Below are 13,216 nucleotides of genomic sequence, written 5' to 3' on the forward strand. Positions count from 1 at the left end.
CTTGCCCTTCATCTGATATAAATTCTAAGTCCAAAATAACTTCTTCCTCCTCTCTTCCTTCCTCCTTTCTTCCTTCCTCTTCTCCTTCCACATCCTCTTCTCCTTCCACATCCTCTTCTCCTTCCACATCCTCTTCTCCTTCCACATCCTCTTCTCCTTCCACATCCTCTTCTCCTTCCACATCCTCCTCTCTTCCTTCCCCAGCCTCCTCCTGCTCAACATGTGGAGGTGTTTGATTTTCCGGGTGTCTGGCCCTCTCTGCCTCCTCCAATTGCTGGCGTCTTCTTTCCCCTATAAGAAATAATAAAAAACAAAAGGGATACTCATCAGCACACAGATATTGGATATCATAAATCGCACACATTGCATAGACGATACATTTATGATGATTTTTGGTTGTTTATTCTTTCAGCAATCCTCCATTTTTGGCGTAGTTCTAGGCCAAGCTCTGATCCTGCCCCTTTTTTGCAAAGAAGTGACACACATGGATGTCCCCCCAAAACATTAATTCTCGTCGACCCTCCAAATAAATATCCTTTGATTTTTGAGACACAGGTGCTTTGCTTTTCAAGATGTTAAAACATCATCTTTATTTGCATTTTGGAGAATGAATCTTGTTTGCCTGTCACATTCACTCAATTTAATTTCTGTGATTTTGCTATTCAACAATGTTGGAAAACCAAGTTTGGGGCCAGTCAGCCATGTCCAGGTGTGTTGTTCCTGGAGTAACGTCACATTTTTGCAAAACAATGTCATATTACGCGTGTTTACTATTTAACCAAATTTGTTTAAGGTTGTTATTTGACATAAACACAATACAGTATCTACACATGTTCAAAAGTAAAAGCAGGCCAAGGAGGCAGATGTGAAAAAATACATGTCAACACATTATTGCAGACATTCCCCCCCCCCTTAAATAATATGGACTTACTTTTACGCAGAATTTTGAGGATCTTCTTCATGTGATGTGGCTCCCTCAATTTTAAATCGGACCAACGCTTCCGTAGTTGCTCCTTTGACCTGGTGACACCAAACATTCTCCTCATTCTCCTTGCCACCTTGTCCATTATGTGTGACTTCCTACGGTTCGGTGTTTTGTAGGGCCCACATTCACCATCATAATCCTTCCTCCTCATGATGTAAACCAACTCCACCATTTCTTCGAACGCCATATTAGTGGCTTTATATCTTTTAGGCCTGGATCGGGACGGTCCAGCCTCTGTCCCTTCACTTGCGCCATGAGAGCTCCGTGCCCGCTCGTGTGACATCGCCATCTTTCCTTCCCACAGAGATTAGGGGCGTGGAAACGAGGAAATGTCCCGTCAGGGGCGGAGATGAGGGCGGGGATTATTGCATATGCGGAGTGTCGCGAATGCCAACAACGTATTGACGTAGGTTACGCGGAGAATATTCGCGCGATTCCAGAACCTACACAGTTAACGCCACATTTACTTTTTCAATTGATTAGGGGCATGGCAAAGGTGACGAGGGCGGCGTTTCATACATACGCGGAGTGTATAAAAGGCGCTTGACGTGATTACGTAGGTTACGTGTTAATTCAGCGAGCGGAAGAAACGAGGATTGTGAGAGAGGCAGGTAAGAAATTTAAACATGGGATCAGCAGCGGGCTCTAAAATGTAGAGCAATGGGATGGGGGTTTGGTCTGTTGGTTGCACAGTTTTATTAAGCTATTATGTCTCTTGGATACCAGAATGTGATTTTCGTACCCAAATGCTTTTGTAGACATCACAAAATAGAGAGATCAAAAATGCTGTGACTCATTAGTAATTATGTAGGGTGTATTCAGATCAGGCCAAGTATTGTTCTGTGTTGGTTGGACAGAGGTCATTAGGAAGTTTCTTTCATGTAATCAATGCTGAGGGGCAGGATATCTACACATGCAATAGTGCCTTGATGAATGCTGTCATTTGTAATAATTGTGTATGGTTGTAGATTATATTATTTCCTGCAATGTAACCAAAGGGGCGGCATGTTAAAAAAAAATGTTAGCTAAAACCAACCAATGGGGCAGAGCTGGCCAGCATTTTCTAAACAAGAGACACTGTGTTTGTATTTCTATATAGGTACTACTTTTTTAACAACATATTCTATCAATGTAAATGCTGAGGCTTTTTTTAATTGTGTTTTTGGTTTCTTTTCATTTTTTCAATCTAGAATAAAAAAAAAAAAAAATTTATTTCACAATGGATCTCCTGCAGAGCCAAGACATTATCCAGCATTTGCTGGATAAATTTCGGGAAATGCCCATCCTGTGGGATTCAAAGCAGGACCATTACCACAATAAGGACGTACGAGCGGCAGCACTTGAACAGCTAGCAGCATACATGAGGACATGGGTGCCAGAATGCAGTGCCAACATGGTGAAGGATAAACTTGCCAACCTCAGGGGCACATATAGGAGAGCGTACAAAGCTCACCAAAAACAGCTAAGATCTGGAGCAGCAGCAAGACCACCAAAGGAACCCAAGCTGTGGTATTACAACCAGATGTCATTTTTGCGGGATCAACTGGAAGGCAGGCCATCAATGTCGAGTCTGAATCCCAACCTTTCCTCCACGCTACCTCCCAGCGGGACTTCCCAAGATCACCACAGCCCTGCAGAGTCAGATGAAGAGGGCCTGGCTGACAGAGAGGCAGATCTGCGCCTCTACGATGATGAGGTATAGTAGTTTCATAACTATTTATGTAATAATATTAATTATTGTTTGATTCTTGACTTGATATTGGTTAATAAAATACAAGCTGGGAAGTAAAAATCTAAAATCGTGGGCAAACAAATAGGTGTCAGGGATGACAACTGCAGGGGTCAGAGGGTGAGTCTGTTTTCAAGTTTAAATTCAAGGCAAAAAATAAGATTCAAGCATGAAAATGTGAGTGAGTATATTCCTAAATATATTACAACATGTCCCTTTTTTTTACACAGGAAGAAGAGACCAGCCAGGAGGTGGCAGATCCTCTCCTCACTGACAGCCAGGCCGCAGGGGTCAGTGGCAGCCAGGAGGAGGCCGGGCCCAGTGGCGTTCAGCAGCTCCCCAGGACAAGCACCACCAGCCAGGCTCCTCCCCTTTATATTAGGCCACCAGGCCGTAAGAAGAAATTGGGGGCAGTGGAGGAAGCCAGCCTCCAAATGATTAGGGAGGCGAGTGCCATCATGAGGGCCCCCCTCAACCCCACTGAGGCCTACAGTGCCTCCGTGGCACATGACCTGAATCAAGGCACGGAGGAGCAGAGGCAACTGGCAAAGGGCGTGATCAACCAGGCCCTTTGGTGGATGCAGAGGGAGCTGCTGACCCCAGACACTGGGCTATGTGACCCGGCCCGGCTTGCTGAACACCATTCTCCTGCTGCCACATCATCCCCACCTGCAAGGGCCCAGGGAAGACCCGCTGGAAGGCAGCCTGGAAGGAAGGTTTCAAGGAAGAGGAGACGTTGATGCCCTGCCTTCCATTTGATCCCCCACAAATGGCATCTTGTTTGGACTACCACAGCTTGGGTTCCTTTGGTTATGTGCTGCTGCTTCAGATTTTATTTAGTGTGCTTCCTGAGGTTGGCTAGTTTATCCTTCACCATGTTTCAAATGCAAGTTTGCATGTATGTTGCTAGCTGTTCAAGTGCTGCCATTCTGTTTTTGATCCTTTTTATAATTTGCTCAAATAAAAGCCTTTTTGTTGATTTGAAAAACTTGCCTATTGTTTGTAATACTGTGGGTATTATTTTAGGCATCAAACATTACAAACAAATAAAATGATTAATCTAAAATATTCACTAACTCATGTGGGGGGGGGGGGGGGGTCATTTGGTGTGCCAACATGGTAGACAATTTAAACAACCTTCAACAAAATCATGTTAAATATACAAACAAAAGCTAAATCAAAAATATTTCCTATTAAAATATTCTAAATGGTGACATAACTATAAACACCTAAAGAAAGTGGGAAAGATAACCATTAAACATTAAAAGCAAAAAATTTGAAATGTGGAGGACCACTAAAAATATGATACGTCGGGCCAATAAAAGTTTGCAAAAATCTTACTACATCACAGCTAACAAATGTCACTTTTCAGTATGGAACAACTCAGTTGAAATAACATGAGCTAAATAACTGATTAGTTATAGCAAGAGAAGAATGAATAAAACGACGGCATCAAGCATTGGTTATTGTGTGTTTTGCTTCAGTGTTCTATTGCTAGAATTAATCTTTCTATTGACGAATGTGCCATATCCCAAAGAAACGTGAGTTTTACCTGAACGAGCGCTCCCGTGGCCTCATTTAGTCTGAGCATGCGCGGGGTTTTTGTACGTTGGTTTTGTGTACTCACCACCAAACATGTACGTTCGGACAGGATTTGAGCGGACGGTTTTAAAACAAGTTTGGAAATAAATGTCTGCTGGAAAACGGCCCGGCGGGCAAATGTACGGTGAAATTCTGTACGCTCGTAACTACACACGACCAAACATGTATGCTGAAACTGGTCCGCGGGCCAGTTTCAGCAAACATGTTTGGTCGTGAGTATGGGGCCGAAGAGTTTAGTAAATACACGCCAAACTAAATTCCTTCTACACACAGTTACAAAAATACATTGCAATGATAAACTTTTTAATGGCTTTTAGTTTTCTCAACACTTCTATTAACAAATAGCAAACACTGCACTTACTTGTAGATGAAGTCAGAGTTGTCGTCTGAGTCACTGTGGTGGTTAATGGCGTAGTTGTAAGTGTTGTTGAAGTAAATGGAGTTGTTATTTCTGAAGTAGTTGTCAATTCTGTGCTAGTTGTAGTCTCAGTTGCTGTGGTGGTTGATGGCGTAGTTGTAAGTATTGTTGAAGTAAATGGAGTTGTGGAAGTTGTTACTTCTGAAGTAGTTGTCAATTCTGTGCTAGTTGTAGTCTCCATTACTGTGGTGGTTGATGGAGTAGTTGTAAGTGTTGTTGAAGTAAATGGAGTTGTGGAAATTGTAGGCTCTACACAATTTGCTGGTTGCTGACAACAGTAGACTTGAATTTCAAAGTTTAAACATGGAAAAACAGGATGGTTTTTGTAACACACAAGCCCATAGGAGACATCACAGGTCACGTTCTGTCCCAGCTCTTTCAGTGGTGTATCCGGTCTCTCCGTTGATCTGCAGGAAATGTTTTGTGGTCGCTCACAAACTTGATATCCAGCTTTCCTGATGTCCTTATAGGTCTCAAAATCCCCCCCATCTGGATTAGAATTAGGATAACTCACATCAAACCACCATGACCACAAGCAGACAGGAGCACAGGAAGATGCTGAAACACAAATCATGATTCCATTATTACAAAGGTGTCTTTGCATAACTACATTTTGGAAATAATGCCATTTTTCCCTAAATTGATGTGGAACATATTCAGCTGACCAGAAGGATTTTTACCAAACTGAAAGGTGTTGCTGACTTTGTCTAGGATGCCATAAACATAGACTGGAATATTATCTATTATCTCAGTAAATACACTTTTTGGCAAGAAAAATCATTCATAGCAGAGCCATTCTGTCTATGTATATCGGCGTGAGCTGGTTGGCAAGTGGTTAAAATATGAATGTGGAATGCACATACATTCTAAGGCAGGGATATGTAATTAGCAGACCTCCAGATGTTGCAAAACTACAATTCCCATCATGCCTATGCCTTTGGGTGTCATGCTTGTGGCTGTCAGAGTCTTGCTATGCCTCATGGGACTTGTAGTTCTGCAACAGCTGGAGGTCCGCTAATTGCATATCCCTATTCTAAGGGTAAATAACAGCGATAAGAAGCACCATTGTTCCTCTGACCTGCAGGACATTTCAAGAAGGGACCATGGAGTACACCAGCTCCAGCATTCCCCTACTGGTCCTTATTCCTGTGGAGTGTATATACTGCAACTTATAGATACACACCTTTATATCATAAACATGGCAAGAGAAAGCTTAAAGTAAAGTAACTGCAAGGTTTTATGAAATACACATCACACTAACGTCCTATTATGTGCACACAAACAAAAATATGATGTAAAGACAACATTTTAAATTTCTCTCCTTTATTTTAGCACTGCTATTAAAAAATTGCAAATGATGGTTTGTATCAGATGTAGTCTTAGCTGCAGTCTCATTTACTGTGGTGGTTGATGGTGTAGGTGTAAGTGTTGTTGAAATAAATGGACTTGTAGGAGTTGTTACTTCTGAAGTAGTTGTCAATTCTGTGGTAGTAGTTTGCTCCCTCAATGGGACTACTCAACAGTCAGATAACAATTTCCTCATAAGACTCCCCAATGGATCCTCACGTTGGTCCCTTCACATGTCCCTTCAAGTCCCCTCTTTTGTCAACTGAGGCAATTCTTGGCTGTGCACTTGGGTCAAATTACAGTAATATCTGGGTACTCACACAGGGGTGACTCCTACAGCTTCGGCCCCTATGGCCCCTCTGTGTTTATGCTCTATCCCTTGACACACAGCCCGTACTGCTTCCAGGGGTAGATGGACTCAAATTTTCTGGCCAGAGGTGTTGGTGAGGTGAAGACTTCAGGAAAGAGCATCAGTGTCTCGATTTCCCACTCCTGGTCGGTATTTCAAACTGAACTGGAATTCAGACAGAGTGGCCAACCACCGATGTCCAGTGGCATCCAGCTTGGCTGTGGACAGTAGATAAGTCAAGGGATTGTTATCAGTCTTCGCCAGAAAGGTAGCCCCGTACAGATAATTACGTAGCTTATCTTCCACGGCCCACTTGAGGGCCAAGAACTCCAATTTGTGTACAGGATAGTTCAGGTCGCTTCCCTTGTTAGCGGTAGAGCAATCTGTGAGAAGCTCTTCACAAATCTTCTATAGTAGGAGCAAAAGCCCAAAAATGACCTCAACTCAGTGACAGTGTTTGGGCAAGTCCAGGAAGTAACAGCATCCAACTTCTGAGGGTCTGCATCTATTTCCTCAGCTGATACTACATACATCAGATACGTGACTGAAGTCTGGTAGAACTGACACTTCTCTAATGACAGCTTCAGCCCCTCCCAACAGGAGGGCAGATTTGGGCAGCGGACGGTAGTCTCTCTTCCATTTCCCTGGACTAGTTCCTCCCCGTCACTGGAGTGGCAGCACTCACTTTCCCAATCACCATCCGGGGGTTTAGGCTGATTGGGTAACTAGTGACGTTCCTCACACTGACAGGAACCCCCCCGCTTCTCATCAAGGCCCTAGTGGGCATGATCTCTGGGATCAATTTTATTTCAACTTCCTCCTCTGTTGGATCATCTTCCATCACCACATACGGACCCGGCTGGTCCCATGACAGTGGCCTTCAAACATTTTGTGGTTATCCAGCTGCCACAGTCTTCCTACCCCTTCTTCGGGGCCTTCTTCTATTCTTCCAACACTCGTTGAAAAACTTCTCACAGTTGAGGATGGATCTTCCCTACTGTACCACCTTCCAGGGCCAGTGGAGTGAGTAGCCTCCACACAAGATTTGTGTTGGTGCCTATTAACAAGGAATTTTGGCTTGCCCCTGGGGGTCGGGGACAGACAACAGCCAATGTGTCAAAGGTCTCTGGTTTTCCAGCCATGGCAGTATCAAAAGTTTTCTTGATGGGTATGGATCCATCGTAAGGGCACTTCTGGGTCCCTATGCCCCTAATCTCTAATTCCTCCAGTTTGCACAAAGAGATATGCTTCAGGTACTTGTGATAAAAGTCTTGTTGTACAGCAACGTCACCTGGGCTACAGTATCTAGAAGGGCTTGAGTGTAGATGCCCTCTACTTGTATCAAGACTATAGGGGATGGCCCCAATAGGTTTTTTAGCAGGTTCCCAATGGGTGAATCTATAGCTTGTGCTATAATCAACCTCTTTGAAAACAGGGGAGTTGGTCTAACTACTCGCTCAGTAAGGTGTGTATTGATTTCTTGCCCCTGTCTTTCTTTCCCTGAGGTTTTTGTTTCTCTTGTTTTCCTTGGTAAAGAAGGGGAAGGGGCAACAGGGAACTTTTTCTTCATAGATATTTTCTTTACCTTTGATTTTTTCTCCGGGACCCTCAACTAGGCCTTTCACTGAGGTCCCCTGAAGTTTCCTGCTGGCTTTGGGAAGCGTACCTTATGTAAGGGTTTCAAAACTTCCGTTAGTAATTGAGGGCTGATGCCAGTCTTGGGATACTCAGCTTGAAATTGTCCACCTTCTCCACACTTGTAACATCTCTTTTCTCGCCCCTGTGAAAGTTTTGACTCCCCTTGACGAGCCCCTTGTTCTTGAACCGTTGCTTGGGTCTCCATCACTTGCATTAAAGTATGGTACATCTGGGTTTGGACCTAAGCTACAGTAACTGATCATTCAGTTCAGTTGGCCCAAGTTCACTTACTGGCTTATTAGTGTCAGGAATGGCCAGTCCCAACGGGAGCACAAGTAAAGTGAGTATGGGTTGGAAGTTTCCCTTTGCAGAGACACTGTTGCTTTGTCCTGCACTTCCTTGTCCATTTGGTCCAGGAGGAGTTTGGGAAGTAGAAGTTTCCCAAGCACTATTGCTGTAGAAGTTGTAGCCAAAACTGCTCCAGGTATTGATTACCTTGGACAGGAGCAGTCAAGAAAGAGATAATAGCTCTAATTAACTATTATTTACACAGATACAATCATGCATCAATGCCACCATGGATTAATCAACTCTTGACCATGGAATTTATCATTCATCCTAGCTGTGCACAAATAATCAAGTACATTGTTTATTTTTAGAATATATTACTGTAACGGAACCCCAAATGGGACAGGGGTTAACGCCGTTTACGATATTCCATTCCAAACCCAAGACAGCTTATCGACACTTCACAATCCGGCGACCCGACCCATACAGATTTCCCTCCAGAAACGAGACACAGCTCTGTTCTCTGGTTCAACAGGAATATACAATCTTTATTGAGAAGGCAGGCTCTTATATACACCAAAAAGAGTACTTGCAGTAATCAAATGGACAATGACACACTCCACCCACAACATCATACAATGGTTACTAAAGAGCCTCCAATAAACATATTTTAGTCAGACTTTCTGGCACCAGCTCTGACATAATCAGACATCATGACTCCGGCTTCTCTCACCTGCTATACAATACACATGCCTTTAGTAGACATACAGTAAGTCAGACATCTGACCTTTAGACTGTGCTAACTCACAACACACATCTATCATCAATAGAAATTCACACAATACAATGTCAATTAGCATAACACAATGAAAGGTCTTTAGGAGCCATCCTAAGGTTAATTTACATCACAGTAGCAGACTACATTGTAAAACCTTAACAGTCTATGTTCCCACATTGAATTGACCTGTTGGGTTCAGAATCAACAACCTGTAAATAGTTCTTCCAGACATTCTATGAATTACAGACCCATGTTAAAACAATCCAACATATGTCCCTTATTTCCTGGCTCAATCTTTGTAAGAGCTTCTGGGTCCCACGGCCCTCCCGGTACAATCACCGATGGTGGTTTGCTATAAAATGTATGCTTCATTGTCCAAATGTACACACGTCAAGCCTTGTCATGTGATTTGGGGTCTAAGTTCTGAGAACAAATTTGCATGCACATGCCATATAGAAATAATCTGAATCAAGCGCGCATAGCTATAGCTATAAGAAATTGTAAAAAGATGTCATTTTTTTTTAAACAACTTTTTGGAATAACCATTTTATTTGGAGTAGCAACGATAAAATATTTTATCGTTGCTACTCCAAATAAAACCTTTTTCAAACCTACATGCACTGAACACCAGGTACTCCTTTACATAAATTTTTCTCGATTATGTGCGGAATCGATCTTTTGGCCGTATCCCGAGTCAGCAGCCCAGGCCTCAACAGGTCCCCACTCTTTTCTCAATCTGGGCACTAGCCTCATGAAGAAAATGCTTCCCACCTTCCCATATTTCCTCACATCCATAAGCAGTGATCGAATAAGTCAGTCCAGTTCGAGCTCCACCCCCAAAGAACAATTTTTATTTTTATAAAAGTTTCTGTTTGCAGAAGGGTATTTAATAAGTTCAATGTACATAGCAATCTAGGACATCACTATACTCACTGAACATTAGATTAGCGTACAATCACCTCAATTGCAATCACGCATTAAAATAAAAGCTCACATGTGTTTACTCACACATGTGGGTGTGCAATCTGAACCTATCCCTATAGTTTTAGCCCATTACATATTCTACTGAATAAATCAACCCCAAATGAGTGATTGTTTGTAGCAGTGTTAAACATTTCAAACACAATCTATCTATTCACTTCCTTACTTGTGCTAGGACTAGGAGAGGCACTCAGGGATGTTGTAATAGGCGTAGTCTCTGGTGTAGATATGCAGTCATCTTCTACTTGACAGCAGTAGACGCTGATCTCATAATCAAAGCAGAGATGTAGGTCTCCCGTCTGGTCATTATTTTGACAAATGAGACCACTGGAGACATTACAGGTCACATACTGCCCATTGCTTTCCAGTGATGAATTTGGGGATCGGATTGATCTGCAAGCAATCTGTTCTGGCTTTTCACAAACATCATAACCAGCATTTCGAATGTTAACATAGGTCTCGAAATCCCCTCCATTTGGTTCTAATGCAGGGGAACTGACATCAAACCAGCGTGACCACCCACACTTTTTACAGATCGGAACTTCAAGAAAAAAAAATATATAAAGACATGCATCATTAAAATACAAAGAAAATTGATGATATATCCTGTAATAATAAAACATTATATAGGGGTGCTGGGGAAATCAACATATTTGAAACAAATCTGTTACAAATTATTGCAAATTTTGACAGCAAGACTTACACAATGGGCTGTTAATTGATGCCTTCCCATAGTGTTTCTGCAAGGAATTCTCATTGTGGAAATACTGTATTGACTTTTCAGAATTTCAGCGTTAAAGTGTGTCCCATCAGCATAAAACAGTGTAATATGGGCTGCTTCTAAAAAGGTTACTGAGACCTGGTTTGCATTGTGGGATAAGGTAATGGCATGCCTCTGACATTTCTAAGATCCAGTTTTAGGTTCCTCACAGTGCCCTGCAGTAACTTGTTGTACTTTCAAGGGTTAGCTTTATTTGTGAGGAATGGTAACACATTTAAGACTTAAGTTAGATCAAATATTCCCTACAACTTTAGCCACACCCTAATTATACAAGGTCATGGTGTGTGGGCATCCAGATCCAGGAGAAATCTCCACTGGGGGCTGTTTTTGCTAATCTCATGTGTTTGCGTTTTAAGTAAAAGTTTGTTAAGAGACGATTTGCACTTTTCAGTCTGTTACAGCTTGAAAAATGTGTTATCTCCATTACAAATGCTACTTTTACTCCCGTCTCATACTTTATTCTGAGCAAGCGCGGGTTTCTAAGCATACACACGCTCGAGTTTCTCGTCGGAAACCAGCCCGACGAGGAACTCGACTAGCAAATTGAGACTCCCATCGAGGAAAAAGAGAACTTGCTCTCTTTTTTGCTCGTCGAGTTCCTCGACAGTTTCCTCGATGAAAAATGTACACATGACCGCTTTCCTCGGCAAAAAAGCTCTCCCACCAAGTTTCTTGATGGATTCTGCCGAGGAAACCGGTCGTGTGTACGAGGCCTAAAAGGGACATGCTCCTTGTTTTCTCTCATCCTCCCATGGAGAAAAGTTCTTTCATTGACAACACTGCCTGTAACATGATCTGTGAATGGAGGGAGGTCTGATTAGTCACAGTATACCCTCCCCCATTCACAGATTTTGTTACAAGCCTGGTAATCAATGAAATAACTTTTCTCAATAGAGGAGGAGGAAGGAGAGAACGTGTCCCAGTCAAGTAATCTTTACTGCTGTTACTGCTATTCTGCCTGAAGACCCAAAGCTGTAAATGTGGGGAACACTTTATTACAGGCAAGTTATTTGTCTAAAGTTGTAGGATTTATTTTAGCTAAACTTTAGCTTAAAGCTGAATGAATAGATTACTTCTCAACTGTAGGTTGGTACTGGGTATTGGGATTTGTATGGTCAGTCTGGCCTACCAGAGAATTGTAGGATCCATCTGGTGTTTGGATAGCCAGGCAATGATTGGGTATCACGGAGCCATTGTGTTATGGATCCTTCTAGAGCACAATACAGTGCAAAAAAATAAAATAAATAAAAAACAATTAAAGCGCCCCCATCCCCCGTGCTCGCGTGCAGAAGCAAACACATACATAAGTTGTGCACGCATATGTAAACGGTGTACGTGCCACACATGTGAGGTATCATTGCGAATGTTAGGGCAGAAAATATAATTACAGTGCTAGACCTCGTCTGTAAGGCCCCTTTCACACGGGGCGGATCAGTAAATAGGGTCTGCAGAATCGGATCATTGCGGAGGCGGACGAGATCGGGTGTCAGCGGGTGTTCATCCGCTGACAACGGCAATCTCATAGGGACCAATGTATGTCCCTTTTTCATCCGCAAACGGTTGGATGAAAAAGCAGACATATGGTACACACGTGTGAAAGGGGCCTAACTAAACAAGTAACCTGTTAAATTTTTGAAAGCGTCGCCTATGGAGATTTTTATGTACCGTTTTATTTTGCCTTTCCACGAACGTGCGCAATTTTAAAATGAGACATGTTATGTGAAAAAAAAATGTGCAAATACCATGTGACACAAAATAATGCAATGATCACCATTTTATTCTTCCAGATTCCAATAAGCCCCCCACCTGCAGACCCCAACAACCACAGCCCAGGGTTGTCGAGAAGAGGCATTTGTAGCAATAAACATGGGGACAAGGTGCTTTGGGGCACCCCTATGTTTTGTGGCCTGGTATGGTTCAGGGGGGGGGGTGCTGACTCGCCAACCCCCTCTTTTCCTGACCAGCCAGGCTGCATGCTCGAATAAGGGTCTGGTATGGATTTTTTTTTAGGGGGGGGGGCGGACTGGGGGGATGTGGGAGATATGACTCCACACCATTTTTTTTTTTTTTTTTTTGTTTAATCTATATTGCTGGGAGCCGGCAATACATTACAGCCACAAGCAAGTTTGAATGACATTCTTTCATTAGGAAATGTCATTATTGCTGCGGCATGTTCTATACATTGTACAGATGTGCCACTTTACAGGCAGACTAAGCGCACAGGCACAATATTTAAAGGAATATTTAATTTTTATTGTTTCAATTTAAGCATCATTAAAATCACTACTCCTTTAAGAATGATAGTTTTAAAAACGTTTTT

General features: G+C 42.6%; 1 protein-coding gene across 1 annotated transcript in view; it reads right to left on the reverse strand.

Annotated features, from left to right (window-relative positions):
• Window positions 1-13,216, reverse strand: part of LOC120916769 (mucin-2-like) — a 198,160-nt gene that overhangs the window by 77,299 nt on the left and 107,645 nt on the right. The window contains exons 31-32 of the mRNA XM_040327709.1: window positions 10,282-10,656; window positions 4,678-5,292 (exon numbers count right to left, since the gene is read on the reverse strand). Of these exons, the coding sequence (XP_040183643.1) occupies window positions 4,678-5,292; window positions 10,282-10,656 (990 nt within the window). The remainder of the gene's footprint in view (window positions 1-4,677; window positions 5,293-10,281; window positions 10,657-13,216) is intronic.

The sequence above is a fragment of the Rana temporaria genome, chromosome 11 (assembly GCF_905171775.1).
Source record: "Rana temporaria chromosome 11, aRanTem1.1, whole genome shotgun sequence".
Taxonomy (NCBI): domain Eukaryota; kingdom Metazoa; phylum Chordata; class Amphibia; order Anura; family Ranidae; genus Rana; species Rana temporaria.